At 41.9% G+C, this 25,642-nt stretch overlaps 1 protein-coding gene across 1 annotated transcript in view; it reads right to left on the reverse strand.

The window, feature by feature from the left end:
* The window catches only part of prmt3 (protein arginine methyltransferase 3), a 93,864-nt gene that overhangs the window by 23,966 nt on the left and 44,256 nt on the right, over positions 1–25,642 (reverse strand). The window contains exons 12-13 of the mRNA XM_049561773.1: positions 15,110–15,297; positions 10,109–10,195 (exon numbers count right to left, since the gene is read on the reverse strand). Coding sequence (XP_049417730.1) covers positions 10,109–10,195; positions 15,110–15,297 — 275 coding nt within the window. The remainder of the gene's footprint in view (positions 1–10,108; positions 10,196–15,109; positions 15,298–25,642) is intronic.

Genomic DNA, 25,642 nt, shown 5'->3' on the forward strand with positions numbered 1-25,642 from the left:
GTAAATGTGCTGTATCACCAAAACAATGAGCTAAAAGAGGCTAAAAATTTCAAAAGAGACCCAAAGTTGGTGATCACTTTCTCATTTACACACTATAAACAACCCCTTTAACGTCACAAAAAGTCATTCGACTTGATGGCCACCATGCTAAGTGACAAGAACTGCTTCCAAATTGTCTGATCCATCACAATTGTATGGCTCCAAGTTAATCACTTCCTTTTATCGATGCCGGCATGTTTTTCTGACAGCTGCTCAGTGTAAAACACTGACGTGAAACTCATGCATCTATGTTGCTGAAAACAACATAGATAGATTGTTGATAGAACAACAAGGAGGACTCATGGCAGAGATGACGATACGTTCCAAAGGCTTCATTTCATGAGGAAAGATGACAACAGTCCTCCTTGCAATGTCAGTAAAATAATAATTTCAACTAAAGGTGGAGACACCAGCAACATGCTGAAACATCTCTCGACACAACAGGGGCTTAAATTTGAGGAATGACATGTATCTGACACTCTATGCATGAGTGGCACGTCCGTTAACAAGGATTAACATCCGTTGTTATAATAATACTGAAAATCTGCTTAAGTTTACTTTTTCTGCACAGGAAATGATCAGGAATCAATAAAGGAATCGATAAGGAATCGTACCAATAAGCAGAATCTATAGCATCATTGGTATTAATAAAATCTGATCAATTCCTGTCCCTAACCATGCTCACCTCAGAGCTTGGGCTTGAGACAATCCCAAAATATCAGCATGATATCTTCCTTGACAGCTAACCTGGGGCACTGACAAATGAATATATTTTATTGCATCGTGTTGGTATCCTACACCAAAGATATTAGATCTTTAATGATAATCTGTCCAAATACCAAAGCTGAATCCTGGCCTTTGATTCTGAAGGGCTACTTCCTCTCATAACAAGAGTGAGATGGTTCCACTCATGGCTGTGAAAAGTGATAAGGACTTAATCACTGCTACATTTATGTGACCTCTTGAACATGTTCATAGACTCCCCCAACAAAAGATTAGATTGAGTCTTAAAGGAACTCCATGATCTCAAATCAAGACATCAATACCCCCAAACTGATGTGGATGGGTTAAAATCACTATCTGACAACTTGTCCGTTAAATGTAAAGAGCTGACTCGTGACATAAAAAACAGCGGGCTCAAGTCTTGAAGGCATGAATGGTAAAGCAGATTCCTTAGAGAGTCTCACCGTAACAATCTGACCTTTGAAGGAATCCCAGAGACTGACCCTGAGAAGTGGTCTGACTCTGAGGAAAGATTTCTTTTATACGCTTGACTTTTGCACTTATTATGTGAATTTTTTTCAATATTAATATTTAAAAGGTACTAATGATTTTGCATGTTTATATTTTACCTTTTGTGTGTTGGAAAATATAAGACTTTACAGGTTTCTGGTTCGGATTGTATTGGTGTGTGAAACAAATAAATAAATCTGATTTAATGTGAATATCAAAAATATACATTAATGCAGTCTCAAGTGTCATCTTATACCTAAATTTAGAATAACATGAGCCCTTAGCCCTCACAGCCCAATGTTCAAAATTCCTGTTCCATTAATTAATGCTATTTTAACAACCACGTTATTATGATGTATCTGAGAGTCTTAGTAATCCCTGACTGATTCAGGCCTCTGCATCTCTGCACATGATGGAAGAAGAGACTGAGGGTTAAAGACGCAGAGAGCCAAGCAAAGAGGACAAGGAAAAGAAAGGGTAAACTTAAAGCATAGAGACACATACACACACCCACACACCAAAAACAGGACAAATCAGAATGAGCGCATTTCATTTTCATCAGCGTTTAGCCTTGGGCCCCGGCTCTGTCTGCGATAAGTGATGACAGTGGGCTTCCTGACGGCCCACGGAGGAGGCTCCACAACACCGCAGCTCTCCGGCCCCCATTCTCCGGGAAGAGCGGGGGGAAAATTAATAATTATCATCATGGATAACACCAACAGGGAGCAATTCATCATCGCTCCCCTTTCGCCTGGCTGTGTGTCAGCGAGCTGCGTGGCCCGGCCAGATACTATTATACGACGTAGGGAGGGGGGGTTAAGGGGAGGGAGAGGGAGGGGCGCTGAGGGGGAGGGAGGGAGGGGGCGGGAGAAGAGAGGGCTAATGCGCTTTTGATGGGGTTTATCCAGGCGTGGAGGCTTCAAGCATGACCACCTCACGGGTGGGTTGGTGTGAATTCCCCCCCTCCTCCACCTCCCCCATCTCTCCTCTCAGCCTCTCCACCCGACTGCTGCCACTCCAGTGAGGCGGAGCACGAATTAGCCTGGGCTGTAGCGCACCTCCAGTCAGTGTTTCTCACTCATGATGCCTCTCAGGTAAACACACAAACAACTGTACTGTAACAGCTGGAGAAGGTCCAGATTCACGCTGTGCGAAACTGTCTGTGGTTATCTGCATCACTGAGCTTTGTTCAGGTAATCTCAAGGAATAAAAACACCGAGCACAGTTTAATTTAAGGCGAGAGACAGCAGAGAGGCGGCAATTTAAACAAAAGAAGGAACATGTGTTGTGTTAACATACACACAACTTGGAGGGGAATTTCAGTTTATGTCAACCTGGGGTGTTATTTTCATTTTGTCCCATTTTATGACTGTTCGTCATAATAACTTTATACTCACCTCTGTTACTGAGATTTGCAAAACACAAACTCATCACACATCAGGGCAGGGGGCACCAGCCTCCTACAGCTTTGCCAAAAAATTCAATTTCAATTCAAACTGGAGACCATCCTGCAATGGGATCACATCAGCCGTGATATGGCAATCTGCGAATTAAAATAAACGTAAAGAGGGAGGGACACCAGTCTCTTCCCTTCTTCTTATCCCCCCTACCTCTGGCCCCCTTGCTCAGACCACACCCACCTTCGAACTCTTTGTCACTGCATCTTGCACAGCTGTGATGCTATTTCATTAAGAAAATCTGTCCACAGACAAACACCAAATTCTGTACTCCAACGGTAATCATCTCAAACACTTGCCTTTGAGTGTCATAGAAAGTAAACACATAGAAAGCAGACTTCCTGTAGTCACGTCATGGTCAACTTGCCGGCTGACTACCAGCCATATAGATGAGTGCCTCCTAGTTTGTTCTCCTTAAGCCTAGCTCACATTACACGATTTTCATCGCGATTTTGACGTCGCAGAGGATCTTTAGTGCCACCTTGGGTCGGAGGTGAGTCGGCAGATAGTCTGCCACCACGAGTCCTCATGTGTGAACAAGCCTACGAGTAAGTCACCCCCTCGTCTGAGACTGGGACTGGATATCTGGCATGCTAGAAAACTGGAGAAGTCTGACACGACTGACAAAGAGCATCAGCCAATGAGAGGCAGGATATGTCACATGTCAGCATACAGGAGGACGGAAGAAATGTGACGAGGACAAGCTGCAGGGTTGCCAGGTCCGCTTATTAGCTGCGACTTTGGGCTTGTTTTTTTGTAAATCGCTTACAAATATTGGTAGTCGCAGGTTATGTTTTTTTGGGCTTGTTTCTAAAGTGGAGTTGCTTATTTGGGCTTGTTCTCTAAACGTCGCCTTTCTCTATATATATCCGTCGCTTCTTTTGGTCTTGTTTCCATAGCCCTGGTTGCTTGTTTCTCTCCCAAGATCTGGCAACACTGACAAGCCGGCAAGCAGCAACAACAATGGCGACGTCCACAGGATCACAGGGAGCGCGTTGTGTTTGGACCCAGGCCCTGGAGGCAGATCTGATTCAACACTGGGAAGAATATCCATGCCTTTACGATGTGTCGTCTCCAAGTTAAAAAAATGTAGTTTGGTGACGTCTCAGCTCGACTCAAGCCAACTTATAGTGTCACCTATGATTCAGCTTGTCAAGTCACCGGCATAAACACGCACATGGTTGGGTTTAGACAACCAAAGCAAAAGGACTGGGTTTGGCTTTACATTTAAACAAAAAGCGAACACTGGTCTCCCAGGTGAAAGGTGGTGGTAGTTGGAGACCTTCACTACCCATCCCATCGACCCCACCTCGCCCTTTTGCCCCCTAAACTTTTGCTGTTGTTCCACCACATTTTCCCCTGACTCCGCTGGGCGCTGTTAAAAAATAACAGCGGCCGACCACGTATCATGCTGACATTACAGGGCGGCTTTTCTCGTCGCGTCTGATGCCAGATGTCACTGACCAATGGCAGTTTTCGACAACTTTGGAGTGAGACAGGGTTGCGTTTACATACATAGCTTAGGGTTACGCATAATTAAGAGTAGGCTGCTTTGAGTGATTAGCAGTCTGTGAGGCATCACCACAGTCTATGAATCAGATCAACCCCTTGTTCCTCCACAGCACCACCCTCTCATGCAAATATGGTCACTCCTGGCTCCAAAAAGCAAAGATGGTGACAGACGAAATGCTAAACTCAAGGCTTCGAGAGTCCACAAGCAATGGGTGACATCACAGTGACGATATCTATTATGTTATACAGTCTACGGTCTGAACGGGGCATTATGCTGTTATCAGCAAATATAGCCTCGAGCTACTAACCTGAAGAGAAGGGCTAAAGCGGTCTGGTAAGCTCATTTGTTTCTGACTCCACACCCCAAGTGTTTTTATTTTTTAAACTTGTAGCCTTCAGCGTCAGGTGACATCACTTACACACACTCAGAGTCTGACATGTAAAATCAGTGCACCTCCTCTTTATATTATACAGTAGGATGTTGACATAAATCAGTATGTTGAACACTTATTCATAGGCAACTTGAAATAGCCTGCAGAAACTATTCTTGTTGACAACTCTAAACACCATGCGCTTTGCAGTGTTGAGCCTTAAACAGTGGATTTTTTCCATTAGCAATTCCCTTCTTAATGTGTTGAAAATCGTCCTTGAAGTTGACGAGTGCCTGCCCCGTCAGTCCAGAAGGCCACCCCCCCCCCTCCACCCCACACACACAATTTAAATTTGATGGAAAGCAGGTTAGAGATGGATTGCAGAGACATTTTCCTCTGTAGCGCTACAGTAGCTACATCAGCAGCAGTGAGACAGCAGCAGTAAAATTAATTACAGACAGAAACTTATTCTCTCCTGCAACACCATCAGCATACATCATTTTCAGCCTCTAGGAGAGGAAGAGGCATTTCTGCTACCTGTTCTACACTTCAGGTAAATGGATCATGGAGCTGTGGGGGCTAAAGCAAAAAAGGTATAGCTACCCTGAGAGAATTTCGGATCCAAGTTTTAGTGAAAGTTTCAGCACAAATATATCCTGTATGTGGCTTCACAGTTTTTAAAGGCCGACATGATGTATACAAGACACATGTGAGATGTAAAAGGAAGGCAAGGAATGGAGGGATGAAAAAAAAAAAGCAAGAGTGAGAGGATTTGTCTTGTGTGAGAACGGCGCAGACGCAGGGGTTGTGCTGTTCATTTAATGCAAGGTTAGGCAGGCTGAGCTGATGAATGGACTGTCGACAGGAGAACAAAAGCAGGCGCTCCATCACAGGACGGGAGGCGCAGCGGCTCTCCCTCACCGATCCCCGAGCACTGGTCCAGGAGCGGTTTACCCTTCACACATCCTAACCTTAACTACTACTGAGGAGCTGCAGCCAATACTGACTACAGATCAGTATCTTTATGGTAGCATCACCCCCTTCCTGCAGGTCAATAATCCATCTGTAAATCCTGGGAAAAGCAGGCTGGATGCAGGAGGCGAGTATTTACAATGTGTACAAGTGATACCTTCGACACACAACACCTGCATTGTAAACACCTGGGTAAAACGAGTCTGATAGCACGCCTGAATGTATCACGTGCATGGGATTTATCGAAGACATACACATATCTTGTATATCTGGATGCCAACTGAGCTTGATCAAGAGCGTGAAATGGCAAGAAAGCACCTTAAACAATAAAAATAACAAACAGAAAAATGACACCTCTCTACTACACGATCCCATCATCTGTTTTACTGCAGGACCTCTAACATGACTGGACTTAGATCCTCGATATAGAAACTGGATGTTTTCAATTACAGAGCAGAAAAGACAGGAAAAATGAGAGGATGTTTACAGATCCCATTAAACTCACCGGCCTTACCCAGGGAGCACAGGCCAGATAATAACCACCTATTGATTATCCATTAAACCAATACACCAGACAGTGCAGTAACACTGCAGCACAACACAAAGCTGCTCCACCACAATGGGCTTTTCTACAGACAGATCACTTCTCACGGTGCAGAGCGTCAGAGCCTGCAGTGGTGAGGCTGCTCTGTAGTCGGCAGGTCGCTGCTGGTATCACACAGAGAAATGTGGCTCAGGCATTGGAGGAAGTTCAGGGGGGAAGTGGTGTGGGGATGGCTGGGGGTATGGTGGCTGCCAGCACCTCACCAAATAGACTCATAAAGCATTCTCCATGCTTTGGTGCCTGTAGCTGACCCTCACTGAGGACACACACTTCAGTTGTGACCTGCACGGCACAACTCATAGGGGTTTTTTTCAGGGTTTAAGATGAGTCATGGAACGTCTCAGATAGGACTCTTTATTTCTGTCTTTGTGTTAATTAACTGCATTTATTTTCAGTGATGTTTTCAATTACAGAAGAGAGGATCAGAGGTAATTAAAGAGTATGGATTTGTTTATTTATTTATGTAAAAATCAATTTACCATAGACTGTATAAAAGTCTTGTATAGGACCCTTGAGTTTGGCATTTTGGCTATTGCCATCTTAGATTTTTTGACACCAGAACTGACCATATTTGCAGAAGATGGCGCAAGGGAGGATCCTGAGAGATAGGTCGGAGTGGTAGCGACTTGTCCATCATGCTGTATTGAAGAAGATTTGAAACTAGCAACTGAGCCCACAAACTCATTAGCAAAATGTTTACTGAGGTAATAAATCAAGTGAAAAGTAGAGATATTTTCTCATAGACATTGATACAATTGGACTTCTTCTAGCACCAACTGGAGTCACCCCCTGCTGGCCATTAGAAAGAATGCAGGTTTAAAGCATTTTCACTTTTCAGACCCCAAGGCTAACTCTATTTTTTTTTTTTTTGCAGTCTGTGGTTTAAACTGAGCACCACCAAAACTAGAGCTTAACGATTTTGAAAAAAAAGAGAAAAAAAAACAAACAAAAAAACAAACAAACCCTAATTGCAAGTATTTTGGCTGCTTTTGCAATTGCCAGATGAATTGTGGTCACAGACTGTAAAAATAACAGATACAGCTACCATGACATCACCACCTGGTTAGTGGACTCCCGTTTTGAAGCCTAGACCATCGCCATCTTGGCTTTTTGGAGCCAGAGGTGACCATATTTGGGTGAGAGGCTGGTGCTGTAGACGAGCGAGGGGTAGATCTGACTGAGAAGCTGAGGACACTATCAGCAGACAGCCTGTCACTCAAAGCCTAACTTAAGGCCTTAATAAAATTGAAACAAGTGAGTTCTATAAAAATCCCCCCCCCAACACACACAGTTGTAATTAAGCTATAGAGACCAAAGCTGTTTTTGTACCAGGTTGTAAACATGTTTATTTCTGCTGTAAAGTTGGGCATTTTAACATGGGTGTCTATGGGGACTGACTGCCAGCCTCAAGTGGCAATTAGAGGAAGTGCACCTTTTCATGTTGGCCTCATTTTCTGCCTCGGAGGTTGCTGCATGTTTGCAATAATAAAGAGAATGACCATTTTTACATTATTACTCAAATTTTGATTGAAAAATATATTCATATATTTAGGGTGTGATCTGTATCAAACAAATATGTTTTGTTAAGTCTGGACTTCTGGACTTCTCTGCAGCACGACAATATTAAACTTAAAATGGTACATTGACACATTTTGCCTGGAACAAATGGTGTGCCTCCTACGAGTTGAAAAATGCAGCAGGCTTGTTCAGCTCTAACTTTAACACTAAATGGATGTGTTGTTCGTTGCAGTAGCTCAGTCCTTAGGGACCTGGGTTAGGAACTGGATGGTCACTGGACCAAATATGGATCGTGGAATGGTAGCTGGGAAGGCCAGTTCACGTCCTGGACACTGCCAAGGTGCCCCTGAGCAAGGCACTGAACCCCCAACTGTTCGGGGCGCCTGTCCAAGGCAGCCCCCTCGCCCTGACATCTCTATTAATGCTGTTTGTGCATGTGTGTGTATTTCGGGCCTGTGCGTATATGACAACAGAGTGAAAAAATTTCCCCTCTGGGATTAATAAAGTTTATCTTCTTCTTCTATTACAGACAACTAAGAGAATACTAAGCTTGTTTTCAACTTCCTACGTGTGGTCTTCACAATCAGCAAACAGTACCAGCACCAAAATCATGTGGGATGAACACAAAGTAGGCCAAGGTGAACATTCACAGCTCCACAAAGACACTGTATGCCTAATGTGTAGTTACACATTTCAGGCTTTTTTTTTTCTTTTTCTTTTAAGGGGTTTTCAGTTCCTCCAACAGGGCTGCAAATCATCCGCACACTAACTCTGAAAAACACAAAACCCAGGCGTACATATCCACCTTTAGCCTTACAGTGAAATAAGGTATCTTAAAGGAACAGTCACAACCAAAAACACATGGTATCACCGACCCTTTGTCATACTGAGCAATGCAGATAATTACATTTGAGAACAACAGCATCCCTAAAACAATGTCCTGGTTACTTTGGATGATTCACAGGCTCAACAGCAACTGCTTCAACAGTGCTCAAGTGTACAGCGGCTTTATGTGTTTTGCTCAAAGGCACACAAGACAGTAGATATAGAGCCTTTCCAGAACCAAACCCTCCCCTAAAATTAACTCAACCACAGATTTCTAGAGAAGAGAGAAGGGGAGATTTGATCCTAAATAGAGTGTAACCTTAAGTTGTTAAATGCTGTTTACATTTGTAAGGGTAGTCGCACAGAATTTAATTTGTACAGAACGTCTTTAATGACAAATAAAATACAGCACAGGGTCAGTGAGTTGGCATTGATGCAGGCTCGTTTGTTTGGAGGGTTTTAAAACCTTCTTCAACTTTCTGCTAGTTGGTTTGGGATGGCGAAAGGTGGCTGACCCTTTGCGTGAACGCGGAAATTGAGTTAAAGTGTGTAGAGAGAAGGTGAAGGGGGTGGTTTGGAAGAACGCCTGCTGTATCTAGTAAAGGGCTTCTCATTAACTTTTCCTTGTGTGTGTGTGTGTGTGCTCCCGATTCCCGAACACTTGAAAGAGTTGTACCTTAAGGTCACAGTAAGTAACAGGAAGTTGACACGTGAGGCAAGTACAGTATATAAAAGGGGACAAGGCTGAAACATGAAGACTACCTCTGAAAAACAGAGTCAAGCTTTGGTTCAGCAGATATACCATATCATAACTACTCCACGCTCTGATGTGAGAGGTGGCTTGTGATTGTGTAACCGAGTGTGTGTTGGTGTTTGAGAGAATGACAGGGCACGCAGGCTACGAACATTCACCATGTTGTGTGACATGTAATTCAAAGTCACATTAGCCTCTCTGCTCTGATTCGATTTGAAACTCTATTAAATATCCAGCTGACCGACATCCTCTTAAATACAGAAACATAATCCATCAACGTGAGCTGAGTGATGTCTCTGCTGTTTGTACTGCCTCGCTCCTTCACACAATAACTCTGATAAATGACAGGTGGTAACAGTGGATGTGCAAACTTTTGTCTCAGGTCATTTCTTTGTGTGTGTGTGTGTGTGTGTGTGTGTGTGTGTGTGTGTGTGTGTGTAGCCCTTAATGTTTGACTTTTGGACTAAATTAGAATTGACGAGACAAAACATTTTTGTTTCCCAGGTTATTTTTCTTTCTAAACACACTAATGAGTTTTTCCCCCAAATCATTTGTTTTTACATTTGAGATCTCGGCAACATTAAATATGACATGTTGATCAATTAATTCACACAATTAGGCCCTGGTGTCATACGGGTGGTACTTGATTATTGCTGAGGCACTGCATGCAAGACAAAATACTTCATATACTTTTGTTTTGAGATCATTTTGAGGCTAAAACTCAAACTTTACCAGCTCTACAAACTCTACAAACTTTTGCAGAGCAATATCACTGTGGATGTCTCAGTGCACGAGTGGGTAGTGTCTATATGTGTGTACTTACCGTGCAGTCTGTGGTGTTTGTTATCTTGAGGCAGAAATCTGATGCAAACTCCAGCTCAGACAGACACACTCTGTTACAGTCAATCGTCTGTTAAAAGTACAAAAACAAACAAGCATTAGACGCACAACAACAACAACAAAAGATAAACACTGATGACAATCTGAACTGTGATCTAGCGATACAAAACAACTGAACAATCAGAACAAACATGCAGATGGTGTAGAAGGAATCTGATTTGCAAGCAGCTCTTTGTTTTGGCCGGAGCATCTGACTCACAGAGGGGACAGGATGTGTGCTGGTTCTTTTTCAAATGTATTTGTATTTTACAAACAGCCTACAGTTCAGTCGAGCCTGTAACGGGAATCATAACGATGTATGTTGGTTCAGTCGGACTTCATTAATCATTTTGGATAAAATGTCTCACAGCTGAATATAACAGTATTTCCTTTCAGGCTGCCACAGCTATATTTTCTTTGTCTTAAAAGAAACTGTGGTGTATCACAACTTTTATTTTCAGTGTTCTGACCAATGCTTCTATTAGTTTTGACGACATTGTTAAAAACAGGCCTAGCACGCATACACACGTGGTCAGATATAGAACAGATTCCATAGTAAGACCTCCCGTCCCACCTGAACGACAACAAAGTATTGATTTCATTCATTCCTTTTTATCATTTGTTCTATTTGTGTTATCACCACTTGAGATGCACAGGAGCTGACAAATACACATGTAAATAAGATTAACTGGATTTTATTCAAAGGAGGTATACGTGTATACCTGAATCACTAATAAAGTAGAAAAAGAAATCCCACTATTACTTTTATTACTTTACTCTTTGATTTTGAGTTGCTGGGAAAAAAAACATCCTGACAATGACTGATAAAGTTAGATAAAGGACATTTCTGACGACATACAGACTCACTTTGGAGAGTTACCAAAATCAAAATCGCTTATTTGTAATGCTGCATTTGTAATAATTTGAGCTGTTGTCAACACTGGTAAATTAACTGATGTCAGAGTTTTACTTTGAAGTTATTGTGAGGCCTGAAACATCAGCCGAGATACTACTTAAAGGCACAGACCACTCAAAAATCAAACATTTGCGGCTGTTTTTTTTTTACCTTGAAAAGGGAAAAATGATAGACTTTAATAAAAAATAAATGCATCTATATTCTGCAGGATCAATTCCACAGGTGCTGTATGTTGCTCACTAAATTTATGGAAAAGATAGAAGTCACTCTGACTCAGGTTTTTGAACCAACAGACTGAGTCCTTTATTATCTAATTATTTTGGTATTGGAGCCAGGACAGGATTTACAATGTGAAGTGTTCGATTAAATGATGTGAAATGTTAAGTGATTTTTCTCTTGGACTATTTTCAATTTTAAAAAGTGGATAAAACAGTTTGTGATTGGGTGGTCTATGTCTTTAATGTTAGTCAGGCACAGGCCGAGATGCTGTATGGTAGCAACACATCTGCCTATCTCAGGGGTTGGCAACCTTTGGCTCTGGAGCCACATGCAGCTCTTAACCCTCTTTTCAGTGACTCCCTCTGGCTTTTTTTTTTTTCTCTCCAACTTTTTTTATTGAGTTTTGCAGATGTATACAATTGTATTAAGACATTTACAAAGAGTTAAGTATACATTTTTTCTTTTAAGAAAAACAACAGAAAAAGAAAGTGGTCACTTAAGTATCGCTGCATACCCAAGCAATTTATATAAAACTTAGAACAACCACAATAAAAAATAATTAGTGACTCCTTCTGGCTTTGACACAAACTATATGGAAATGAATAATTTTTATTTATCAGTGTTGTAGGCCTGAAATCATTCTTACCTTCTCCAACTGTAAAAATGTGTAGCCTACACGGCGAGTAAAAACAATGTTTCAACATTTCATCAACTAAAATGTGCGTCACACGCCTGCAGCTGGGCACCTTTTTTCTATATTTTGCTGAACCTTATTGCAGTGGTTAGTCTTGAGTCTTGAGTCTCCCTTGCTAGCCTAGTTATGAAGTCCAAATCCAAAGAAGGAAAAGTCTCAGAGGAAAATCTTATTGTGCATGGACAGATTTGTTGGCTTTCACTGCCAAAGCTGCAAAGTTAAATCACCAATATTCATAAACAGTCCACTGCAGAGTCGTTACAGACTGTGCTACCTTCCTTCTAAGCCCCAAACATGTTTTTCAGCTCCAGACAGATTTTTTGTTGTTCTTTGTTTGTCCAAAAATAGCTCTTTTGTTCGTAAAGGGTTGCCGACCTCTGGCCTATCTCTGTGGGGCTGTGTTTTTTGAGTAGAAATGATGGTCTGCTGCTGTTGTGTGTGTGTGTGTGTGTGTGTGTGTGTGTGTGTGTGTGTGTGTGTGTGAGAGACTTCCTGGCAGTTTTCCTCTAGAACACTTTGTTGGTGACCCCTGACAACAAAAGTTGTCACTGGTGCGTGCCCCATGAGCTGGTGTAATGGATTTGATTTAACGTGACGCAAGTAAGATACTGTAGGGACTGAAAGACTCCAGTTCACTGAAGCATGTGTCTGCACTGTACTGCATGGGCTCCTTTTACGCCCTGGAGAAGAAGTTGACCCCCCCGACTGTCATTATATAACTCCATACTCCACACTCTGCCCAATAGCAATTTAACACTTACTTAAAATGTTGCATTAGCTCCAAACGGCTAGGTGGCTAGCTGGTTAGCTGCAAGCTGATCATAGAAAACCTAAATTCTGCTAGATCACAAATCAGCTGGAATAAAAAAAGAGCCCACTGACCTCAGCACAAAACCTGCGCTTACACAATAAATATGGACAATCCCCGGCAGGTTTACATGTGTGGCACAGATTGTGCCTTTAAGCAAGCAACACACTCGATACCTAAATTACTTTCTTAACTGTTAAAATGACGACCCTGGACATGAAACACATCACACAGGGCAGGTTTAAAGCTGCTTCAAATGGCTCCAAGTTAAACATTCCTATCTGTTCTCACTCAGAAAAAACACTCATCTGTTTTGCAGGAATTTATAATTCCATGAAAGGGCTCTCAATTTTACGGAATAGCAGCCAGCCTTAATGGAATGCTATTGGATCGTATCAAGGGGAGGCAATAGATGAGAGTCCATGTAATTTGGGCAGAGGGGCTGTCTATTTGTCACTGGAGGGGAGAAACTATCGATTAGAGGATTCAAATTCCATTATATCAAGTTCTGCCCTCATTCATCACATCCACACATGGGTGGAGCACATGCTACTTAACAAACAGGCCAACCGGTGGAGAAACACGCGATGGTATGAGAGACAAGAAGGAAGAGCGCTCCCGCACAGAGAGATTCAGAAGAGGCTCTTATATGTTTTGGATTGTGTGTGTGTGTGTGTGTGTGTGTGTTTGCTTTATCTCTGTGTAATGTGTGTGCTCTCCCATCAGCTCAGTGAAAACCGCTCTATCCACAGGGGGCTGAGAGTAATGAAGTTTCCTTAAGAGGAACTTAAACAAGGATCAGACAGATCAATCACCCAGTGCTACAGCATCACACACACACACACACACACACACACACACACACACACACACACACGCACACCTCCAGGGCCCTATCTCTCTCTCCACAGCTAACTCCTGCGCTCACTCCCTGTCTGTAGCCAAACAACTCAGGCGCCGCAAACTCTATTTCTCCAACTTGTAGCTTCCAACATCCGTGTACATTAGAATCAGACGCACATATTGGATTGTCAATACGTCGAGCCACTACAGGTGTTAGCTATCAGATGGTGGGAAGTTGGTGTCATCCACTGGTGACAGAATTGAAAATCCAATCCAAAGAGTCTTCGATAAAGATTTAAGGCTTTTGCACATCAAGTCTGGGTTTGTCTGTCTGAATACGACCTCACATTGTGTCAATCGTGCTCACACACCAACTCTAAAACATCTGACCTTCATTAAAGTTCTTGGAAACGGCTTGATCTTCTGTGTTTTTTTTACATCTGTGTGTGTAGCTACCAGACATATATTGCCAGGAACTGTTCAATTGGATTAGTGGTCTTCTATTTAATAGGTGATTCCAGTATTGCTAGCAACGAATCAAGCTGACACCCTAAAATAGACCTGGAAACAATCGGGAAAATTCTGCAGCTCCTCTATCAGCAGATAAAATTCTCTCTCAGGATTTCTTTTTCCACTCTCAGGGGAAAGGACCACAAAATCATCCTTACTGCTTGATGACTCCATTTTGTCTCGTATTGCTAATTTTCACAATGAATAGACCAGCAAAACGCATCAGACTTATTGTGCAAAGGCCTTTAGCCTCAGAGCCACCTGGCAGAAACATGTTAAAGTTATTTTTATATTTGTTTATCATAATGGTTGATGTCACCTGTCATCTCTGAGCAACAAGTGCTGTGCAAACCCAGGTGATTTTGTCAGAATATTTTTACATGCCTGTAGATTAAACACTATTCAGTTTTTCACAAGAAAAAAAACAAGATTACACAAAAGTTTAAAGAACAAACATTTTTGTGGCATAATGTTGTTGTTTTTTTTATTATTTCCTACCCCCTGTAATTATCATGTGACCCCTTAAATCCATCCTGCAACCCCTTGTAAGGTCCTGACCCCAGGCTGGCAACCAACAAACACTCATATTCTTCACACAAAATAGAGGAAAGAAATTCTCAGACCTCAACAGAACATTTCATTACAGGCCTAGATGGAGTTAATTAAACTTTAGCCAGGCCTACAGTATTAGGTTATGCAACTATATTTTATTTCCTTCTATTTCTGACACTACAGTGAATTTTACTTCTTGGAAAATGCTAGAATTCTAGTGGTTATTCCGGTCATAGTGTATATTCACTTCTGCCATTTTAAAAAAATCCACACTGGGTCCATGTCGAGCCAAAACAACCAGTAATATGTCAGATTACAGAGACAAGTCACTCTGTTGCATTTTACTATCATTACAGAAATACTGGTAAAACTGATGTAGTTTACAACTTATAAGCATGTTTACCTGTATGACTGTAGGTTCAGAGATGAGTGTGTCCGCATTCACCACCTCCACTGCAGCCTCAGGCACCACAACCTTCTTCATGCACGCCATGTTGAAGCCATACACGTCATCCCAGAATGCAATGTGGTCCTGGTGCTTCTGTGTGTCTCCAACTGCTGCCAGGCTGATGTTACAAAGGTCTGGGTAGACTGTGGAGAAAAGAGAGGAGCAGAGGGAGTCAAGAACTGATCATAACATACACAGATATTGTTTAAAAGTCACAAATCAGCCTCAAGTTTTGACATTCAGGTCCCAGGGTTAAAATATTACCAACCTTTCGTTCACTGCGATGACCTGGGCAACTTCACAACGCTCACTGACATATTTACTTAAAGCTACTCTGACCTTTCTTGCATTTCACACAGCACTTAGCCTCCAAAGGCCTACTCGCCCCTCCTCCATTATGTCCTCATTACATCTATGATAGATGTAGGCGTTGGCAAGGTAACGTTAGATACACAGAAGAGGAGAGCGAGTGTAACGTTACAACCAAGACAGTCAAACACAACCCTGGAGATTTTAAACTCAACCAGAGTCAGTGATGACTGATGAGTTTTAGAGTAAGGTTACAGTGCTAACGTTAGATAGTAGCGTTAACGTTACTAATAAGATTCAGAGGCTACACTACAGTAGGCTAATGTTAGCCTTTAGCAACTGGATGCTGTGTTGTCATATATAACATCATAGCCTATGTTACATTAGAGGCAAACTAAAAATACCTGTCCAACAGAAACTCTGCGACCATCTCGTCCCTTTTTAGCTCAGGATGAAGCTGCACCAGTCTTCACCATCGAAAGCACAGTTGATGTTGACCCAAGTTTTGGCTCTTGCAGCATCAAGTTCTCTCTTAGCGTTAGCTTTTTCTGCAATATTCTTTCTTTTGCCCACTGATTTCCCTGTTGGAGCGGCTGGAGGTGGAAGCGGCCGTCCGCATTTGGCTGCCATTGTTAGGGAGAAAAGTTGCCAGAAAAGTTTCCAGAAAGGTAAGTACTGCTTTAAGTTAGCAGCTTGTGAGTTTGCTTTGGTGTGCTGGCAGTGTGATAAAATATTTTATTTCCCTTCGTAAAGAGAAACCAGAAACTAGAGAAAATAAAGTGGAGGCAGACACAGAGAGAAAGACAGAGTGAGGACGGTGGGGGGAGACCATCTGTGACATGCTACAGTAGCTCCTCTGGTGCGGCTCACTCCTTGCAATGGTTTAAGTGATGTTAGCCGGCCCGCAGCCAGAGACAGGAAAGGCAACCAGCCATAAAAAGCACCTCCGCCAAAAAAGACATCCACAGCCAGCAGAAAAGCTTCATTCAGAGCTGGTAAGACCTGGAGCCCTAAAGATGCAACTTCTTGTCAACATTTCCTACAGCTCCTGCCTGTGTTGGGAGAAATTCACCCGTGGAAACTTTGACATCTATTTCTGCATTTTACTGCAGTCTGTCTGCACTTGGGCTCCATCTACCAGCCCCATCAGAGGTTTTAAACTGTATTTTTTATTATTAGATTTTTAATTATTTGTTGTTTAAACTGTTGTATCACCAAGGTCTACTGACAAAGCGCTTAAATTGAACCTGAATGTATCTGAGACATCCTAATAATGCACTACACATCCAAAAGAAACAAGACTGTAAAACAAATGTATCATATTTTTGGAGGTCACTGCATCTCAAAATGCATTTTCAGTGGGCTCAACTATTGTAAAGCCGCCTGGTCAGCGATGACTGAATCCCTTCAGGGGAATTTTTTTCCTCTAAACTCTAAAGATCATTAATCATAACTAAGGGAAAAATTCTGGTCCCGTACACTTCTCCTCTCAGTGCTGAGACATGCTTAATATCAACAAATTTAATGGCTTGAAAAGCATTCAACAAATTTAATCAGAGAACGCCTTAACATCTTGTGGGTGTGGAGCTTTGCATCAATTTCATGAGGCTGCTGCAATGACTGTATCCATCACGTGTGCACAAAACATGGCCTGATGGTCATTTTGTCCTGGTTTAATACCTCATACTTTACACTCTGTACACTCACTCACACTAGACGGGTAAAATGTGGACACCTAGACACTGCCATGTATGATTGTACAAAATCTCACTCTTCCATGAGCACTCATAAGCTGCTATAATATAACTCCCCAGGAAATACTTCCAGCAAGATTTTGGAAGCTGAATGTAGGGCTTTGCTCTCCAACCACAACAGCATCAATGAGGTCAAGCACTGATGCTGGGCCTTAGAGGAATACTTCACTCCCCAAATGACCATTTGTTCTATGCGTTATGTTGAATTTGTGGAGAAATCTTTGTTTTTCTTGCATTCCTACAGTGAACAAAGAATCCCCAAACTGACAATATTCTTCCTGAATTGAAGTAAAAGCGGTCTACATTTAAACACAACAAGAATATATTTTAAATCCTCCATTTTCAAACTCTCACAAACCTCATGCAGTAAAATCCAAGTCTCATTTATCCAGTCATATGCTCAATACATCCTAAACAGATGGCAAGTTTAAGTAAAATGTATTTATGTTCTCTACAAAGCCAGACTCTATTGATTAAGAATGTTATTTTACTTCACTGAACATGGGTTCTGGTAGCACGGTGGTGCAGTGGTTAGCATTGCTGCCTCACAGCAAGAGGGTTTCGGTTCGAACCTGGTTTGGGGGAGCCCTTCTGTGCGGAGTTTGCATGTTAGACATGCAAACTCAAAGACATGCAGGTTAATTGGTGACTCTAAATTGTCCATAGGTGTGAATGTGAGTGTGAATGGTTGTTTGTCTCTATGTGTCAGCCCTGTGATAGTCTGGTGACCTGTCCAGGGTGAACCCTCTCACCCAGTGTCAGCTGGGATAGGCTCCAGCCCCCTGTGACCCCTAACAGGATAAGTAGTTAAAGGGACAGTGCACCCAAAAATGAAAATTCAGCCATTATCTACTCACCCATATGCTGATGGAGGCTCAGGTGAAGTTTAAGAGTCCTCACAACACTTGCACAGATCCAAGGGGAGAGGGGGTAGCAACGGCTTACGGCGCCCCAGATTCAAACGTCCAAAAACACATAATTGAAACCACGGTCTCGTGCAAGCACGCACACGTGAGCGCGGTGCACAGAGAGGCAGTCAGAGCTACAGGCTACAATGAGGCTAAAAACAGAGTTTAAATGACGTTTTTCCAAACAACTTTTTATGTCGGGGCTTCAGGACACTTGGATCACTACGGACGAGCAGTATGGAGATATTTTGTGGTTTCAATTATGTGTTTTTGGACGTTTAAATCTGGGGCGCCATCAGCCTCCATTAGGTGGAGTTGTGCTGCTACCCACTCTCCCCTTGGATCTCTGCAAGTGATGTGAGGACTCTAAAACTTCACCTGAGCCTCCATGGGCATATGAATAGATAATGGCTGCATTTTCATTTTTGGGTGCACTATCCCTTTAAGGAAAAAATTAATGAACTACTATACTGATATAGTTTTGCTGTCCCCCCAACACAGACCCCTATGACTTCAATCAAAAATTGTCTCCATTTTTGGATTCTTCGTTTGTCTGAAGCATGCTAGAAGAAAAAAGTTTTCTTCATTGTCAACGTGACATGGATGAAAATTGATATACAAATGGTCATTTGGGGGGTGAAGTATTCCTTTAGGGCTTGTTGCGTAGTTCATCCCATCAGTGTTGACCTGGGTTAAGACCTGGGCTGTGTTCAGTAAAGGTCATCCACGCAAAAGTGGGAAAAACATTTCTTTATGGACCTGTCTATTTGCACAGTGGTCTTGTCACATTGAAACAGAAAATGGTAATCCTCAGCGAGTAGCTACAAAGTCTTGTCTGAAATATAACTGTATGAACCGACCCCAGACCAAGACTACACAAAAGTATGAGTAAAGATGTGTCCACATATTTTTGGCCTTGAAGTGCATAATATAAACCAAACAGTGGATCAAATCACAGGAACTGACTGGTGTTTCATTCAATAGAACAGACACCCACATCAGTTCCTCCTTTGCCTCCTGACGCTGCAATCACAGAGAGCTCCTCGGTGCATTGAAGTTCATGGCAGCCAGGTGTGCATCTCCTTAATACTATCAGCCACCTCGCTGGCACTCCAAGTTGAATGAGTCAACTTTCTCTGCTGCACAAATTACATTACCACTGGGGAGATAAAACATGGCCGCCTCATTTTCTTTTTCAAGCAAACACAAAGACAAGGGCAACCACCAACACCCTTTTGTCCATTATCCCCTTCATTACTTCAGGTAGGCGTGCTAATGAAAGTAGCGCACCATCAATAATAATGTTACTCTGCCTGCACTTGCTGGAGCTCTCCCTCTCTTATTTACCAGCAACACTGATAACTTTGCTTTGTGGTAAATAAAAAATGATGTGATCAAAGCCGAACACAGAGTCATTACTTGTGGTGGAAGAGATACTGAGTTGTTGGGGAAACACGTGACTTGGCATCACTTTGAAAGGTTTGAAGCCAATGGCCAGAGCTGTTAAACACATGGTTTCACAGTTGACAGTGTCTCTATCACCTCAGAGAAATGACTGTCGCAGAAAATAACCCTGGTTGTATTTTGGTCAAACAAGCCTCTGATTTTTTTTGCCGACTGAACCTGCAGCCTCAGAAAAACTATTTTTCTTACAAGACAGAAGATGTCGATCAGTCTCTGAGGAGACGTGTTTCTACTTTCATTTTTCAAAGCTTTGGAGACTGAGCAAAGCCGGTGATTACTGTCGCTCCTCGTGTTACGTAACACTGTCTATTGAATGAACATTATCCATGTCATAAATGAGCATTAAACGTGAGCCTTAATGTCCTTTGGTGATGTTTTCACATTTGAACAGATTCCTTTGTATGGTTAATATGCTTGGTGATTAAGCCAGAGCTGAGATGCTTGAAGCCATTGGTATCCCTACTGTGAAGTAACATTAGCCAACACGGAGGCCTTGGGGCCTGAACTAGAGTCTAGAAAGCGCTCATGAGGATATATCAAACTTAATATTTTAACATACAACTGACTGCCACTGATAGGCCTATTAATAATGAGGTCAAATAGAGACATTTATATCAGGAGAGTTGGAGAGGAAAATTTCCATAGTTACGGATATGGAAACTATACCAGACTAGGAGTCAGGGCTGATATTATGAATTTTAAGGGTTATCGGTATCAGTGATTTTTTCCACCAATATGCCAATATACAGTTTTGTTTTCCTTAGCTGCGCTGTTTTGCCCCTGGCAAGCTTCTCACTGCCTGCACGTACCACTCTAGGCTCTTAAAAGCAAACTCAAGACCTACCTTTTTAGCCTTTCATTGAGCTCTCCTTCATTTTATTTTATCTTACTATATAATGACGAAAACTCTGTCTGTGTGTGTGTGTGTGTGTGTCTGTGTGTGTGTGTCTGTTCCACGTTTTTCTCCTCACTGACTTGGTCAATCCATGTGAAATTTGGCGCAGTGGTAGAGGGTCATGGGAGGATGCCAATGAAGCAATATTACATCAATTGGCCAAAGGGGGGCGCTATAGCAACCGATTGAAATTGCAAACTTTGAATGGGCATTATCTCATGCCCCGTATGTCGTAGAGACATGAAAGATTTTCCACCATTTTGATTTTTTTAAAAAACACTTCAAATGGATCTCTTCCTAGGAAGTTTGAGTGATCTGCATGAAACTGGGTGAACATAATCTAGGGACCAATATCTAAAGTTCCCTCTTGGCAAAAGTTGGAAAACTTACTAAAACTGAGCTTCTATAAGGCAATGAATATTGCAGAGAGCGTGGCTCATCACATAAAGGTCAAGGTCAACTTTATTTATATGGCACATTTAAAACAGCTGAGGCTGACCAAAGTGCTGCACAATATAGAAAGCACTAAGTACTGTGATACAACAAAAGAAAATCAAAATACAAAATGCAGTGTACACAATCTGCTATAATAATTCGTGAAAAATATAAAGTATGGAAATATAAAATGCCGAATCAGCATAATAAACGAAGAATCAATCAATCAGTCGAAGACCCAGAAATGTACAGCTTAAGATGCACCAAAAGCCAGTGAGAAAAGATGGGTCTTAAGCAACGACTTGAATGTAGCAAGAGAGTCAGCAGATCTAATATCCAGTGGTAAGCTATTCCACAACTTAGGGGCAGCTACTGCAAAAGCTCGATCACCTTTAGTTTTGAGCCTAGACATAGGGAGATCTAAAATCAATGTATCATTTGATGACCTCAGTGCTCTAGCTGGAGTTTGGAGATGGATGAGTTCAGCTAGGTACTGCGGTGCCAGACCATTCAATATCTTAAAAACAAACAATAAAATCTTAAAATCAATCCTAAAACGAACAGGAAGCCAGTGCAGAGAGGCCAGAATTGGAGTGATGTGTGACTGTTTTTTGTGCTGGTTAAAAGGCAAGCAGCAGCATTTTGCACCAGCTGCAGGTGCCGGAGAGAACTCTGATCTAAGCCGACGTACAAGGAATTGCAATAGTCAAGCCTAGACGTAATAAAAGCATGTATAACCCTTTCCAGGTCTTTTGGTGAGAGATAGGGCTTTACTTCAGAGAGGAGCCTAAGCTGAAAGAAAGCACCTTTGACTACTGAGCCTATTTGCTTGTCAAATATAAAAGCACTGTCAAAAGTGACACAGAGGCTTTTTATCAAAGAGCATTTTTTGGAAGCCAAAGGGCCCAGGGCCCTAAAGGTGTAGAACATCTCAAGGGTTTCACCCATCACCACGCAACTTTGTAGGCATATGACCACACATAATCTGAGGGGACCCCTCCATTATTGACCCCATCAAACAAAATGGGGGCGCTAGAGAGCTCATTTCTTATCTAGGCCTAACCGCCATATGGATTTTTACTAAACTTGGTAGATATGTAGAACAGGACGCCTCAAGGTGACTGGAGAAATTTAACTCTAATTGGCAACTGGGTGGCGCTATAACAACAGAAAAATGCTTCAAAATGGCTAAAATACGACCAATCGCTGTGGCTCCCCCTGTGGACCAATGTTTGCTTTTTCTAATTTTTGGTATGACTAAGTCATGGTATGGTATGCTGTACGTAATCACGGAAACTGTCAGTGTGTCATTCTGTCAGTCAGTCATTCTGTCTGTCCCACCTTTTTCTACTCAGAAGGCGACAAAGCTATCAATGGGTATGGACTAGTTTTAATATTATTATTTTATTTTTATTGTTTTTCATTGTATTTTTTAAATTTTGTATTTATGATTATTGTGTATTTATTTATTTTTATTAATCTGTTTTTATTTAGCTGGCATATTCTTCAACTTCGTTATATATTTATTTTTAACTTATTTATTTTCCTATTTATTTAAAGATCTAAAATTTCGTTCTTTATTCTGAGTTTTTAATCCTGCCTCTGGTGTTTCCTTAATTCTGTGTCAACTATGATTTTTACAGCAGACATATATTGGTTGTAAATATCGGCTATCGGTATCTCTGCTTCATAATAATCGGTATCGGCATTGGCTCTGAAAAAAACATATCAGTCGATCCCTACACCAGACTGTGGCGTCATGATAACTTCTCATGAAAAGTGTTATCCACACTAAACAGCAGTTAGCAGAATATAAGTTAGGATTTAATTAAATTAAATTCATTAAAATTAGGATATAAGTTAGAATTTTAACAGACGTCTCTGTCATTTGAAAACATGTTTAGTTGGAGAGCATAGACCCCATATTCCTGCTTGAACCACCACTATGAGCTCCATTTATTAGCTCTCCAGATGTCGTGTCTTACTATTGTTGTTTGAGTTGTTCATATTTTGGTGAAATGACCGTCTTAAATATTTTCTGGATGGTAGAAAAACTGATTATGATACGTGGCTGGTTTGAGAAGTTCCTAAGAACGCCTTGATACTTTGTCCACTGTAAAACTCATTAGTTTTTAAAACTAAAGTTATAAAGTGTTTTAACAGGTAGGGAAAAAAGCAAAAGAGGTGGATAGAAGAGACAAAGAATCATCAAGACTACTGGAATCTGGCCTCAACCTTCGTTCTCTATCAGGAACAAACTTTTTCACAGCCATGTTTTATTGTATAAAAAATATAAGCCTTTCAATGAGCACATTTTATTTATTTTACCTGGCATTTGTGTTGGTGCTCAGTATCACACAACCTTCGACACATCGGACCATAAAAGGTGTGAATGGATGGCGACAGCTCAGTGATGGGCGACTCATGGCCTCTCATTATTAGCTGAAGCCTGCATGTGACCCTGTGAGTGTCACCATACCTAATGACTGTGCACACACGTATTTACACACGCATATGCACGCAAATAGCTTATTTGTCACTTCATTTTACTCTGATTACTGAACCGGGTGAGTAATTATGAGGGCCAGGTGAGAGGAGGGGGGAGAGCTGCTGATTGGGCAGAATCAGGACAGGCCCGTCTGAGAGACACACTGAAAAAGAAACGGAAACAGAGCGACGAATAGGCGAAGGAGGGGGTGCTGTGGTGTGGATGGTGGATGGAGAGGGAGGAAGATGAAGAGAAGGGGGGTGGGTGGGGGGTACACGGGCGTCCCCAGATTCATGGCTTTGACATCTGCGTCCTTCTCGACTCGCTGCTCACAGCCCGTTTGTCATGCCCCCCCCCACCCCCACCCCTCTCTTGCTCTCTCCGTCTCCCACATTGGTCGGCTATGAAAGAGGGAAAGATGGTGAGGGAGGGGGCATGGGACAAAACAGATCCCTTTTCCCTGGACACTGTGCTGTGCCAGGCATGCAGGGACACGTTTAAGGATGAAGGGGAGGTTAATGTAGTGGGGAGAATGAGGGAGCCGCTGTAACTCTCTTCTAATGTAGCTTAAACACACATACAGCAGCAGTGCTGCAGAGCCGGCCATGTGCGCACACACACAAAGTACGAAAATAAACTTAAATCTAATGTGACACAAAAAGTGTATGAGGATCAACATTCAATAAATTAAACCTACGGTCTGTACCTTCCTGTGGTTACCACATTAAGGTGCAGTCTGGCTGTACGGGAATGCAGGAATGTTTGCTTCACAGATTTGCACATAAATACTGCCTTGGGCATGTTTACTTCTCAACAAAAACAACAACATGCAGGGGCCTCCACTCAGAGTATTAACACAGGTAACCAACCTCATTTTAGTGCCTGGCACCATGCAGGCTCAATTAGCCATGGGGAATAAACTGACTTTATGAAATTAATTAAATTATTAATCTCTTACCGACCCTAATCTATTGGGGTCCCAGTTACATCAAGCAGCACGGTTCACTTTGGTACACTTTTTTTCTGTTTCCACAGTGAAAAGTTGTGGATGGTACCAATGGAACCGTTCCGTACCGTCCCCATGTTTGGTCCCCTCTCTGTTGGGGTACCTAGCACACAGATCTGGTACTAAAAGGTGGAGCTGTGAACACTGCAGTCTGATTGGTCAGTAGAGGACGGTCACTCTGCTTAGGGCTGAGTTGTGTCTGGTTTTGAGGCTCATGTAACCACTGTTCATACTGTGGAGAGTTTCATTAGTAAACTGTGACTATAAAATGAAAGGATGTTTTGCTGCCTCTCACAGCAGCTGGAGTCTGAGAAAAAAGTGACTTAACTCACTGGGCCGACTGCCGGCAACTTTTAAGGTGGAACGTTTACTTGTGATGTTACTCAATGCATGAGGTGACCATGCAAATCCATCAGCACACCTGAAAATTCAATGTGACAACTCTGACCATCACTTTAGTTTTTATTGTTTCTCTTGGATGACATACACTTTTAGTAATGAGTGGATGTTCAACCATTTCAAAATATATATTAATTTCGAACAGATTATGTGAACTGTGTAATTTCTAATCCTTACAACGGAGTATTAGGGCCACATTGAAGAAAAAAAAAAATCGGAGTTTTCGAGAATAAAGTCAAAATATTACGAGAAAAAACTCGTAATATTTCGAGACTAAAGTCATAACTGAGAAAAAGTCATAATATTACGAGAATAAAGTCGACATATTATGAGATTAAAGTTGTAATATTTCGAGAATAAAGTCGTAATATTATGAGAAAAAAGTCATAATATTACGAGAATAAAGTCGTAGTTTTTAAGGAAATAACCAACAACAAACAGAATATCAGATTGTCTTTCATGCCGTTGTCAGTAGCCTACTTAATTAGGTTCGGGAACCGGCACCGTGCCAGTTCTGTGTCAGTCGAAACTCCGGGCCCAACTCTGCCACTGAGTTTTTTCTTGTAATATTTCGACTTTATTCTCGAAATCTCTGATTTTTTTTTTCTTCAATGTGGCCCTAATACTCCGTCGTAAATCCTCACTTCGAAGGAAAAAAAAAACGTTGTGGAGCATCATTCTTGTGGGCTCTGGTAACACTAAACCCCTGAGCTTGCCTGAGAAGGACTAAATGCACAAACCCATCATTTTTAAATACCCCATGGAGAGAGACTCTCACTGCAGCCTGTTCTACTTTGTTCTGAAAATGTCGGCGTGCAGCCTCGTTCTGT

The sequence above is a fragment of the Epinephelus fuscoguttatus genome, linkage group LG2 (assembly GCF_011397635.1).
Source record: "Epinephelus fuscoguttatus linkage group LG2, E.fuscoguttatus.final_Chr_v1".
In the NCBI taxonomy this organism is placed as follows: Eukaryota; Metazoa; Chordata; class Actinopteri; order Perciformes; family Serranidae; genus Epinephelus; species Epinephelus fuscoguttatus.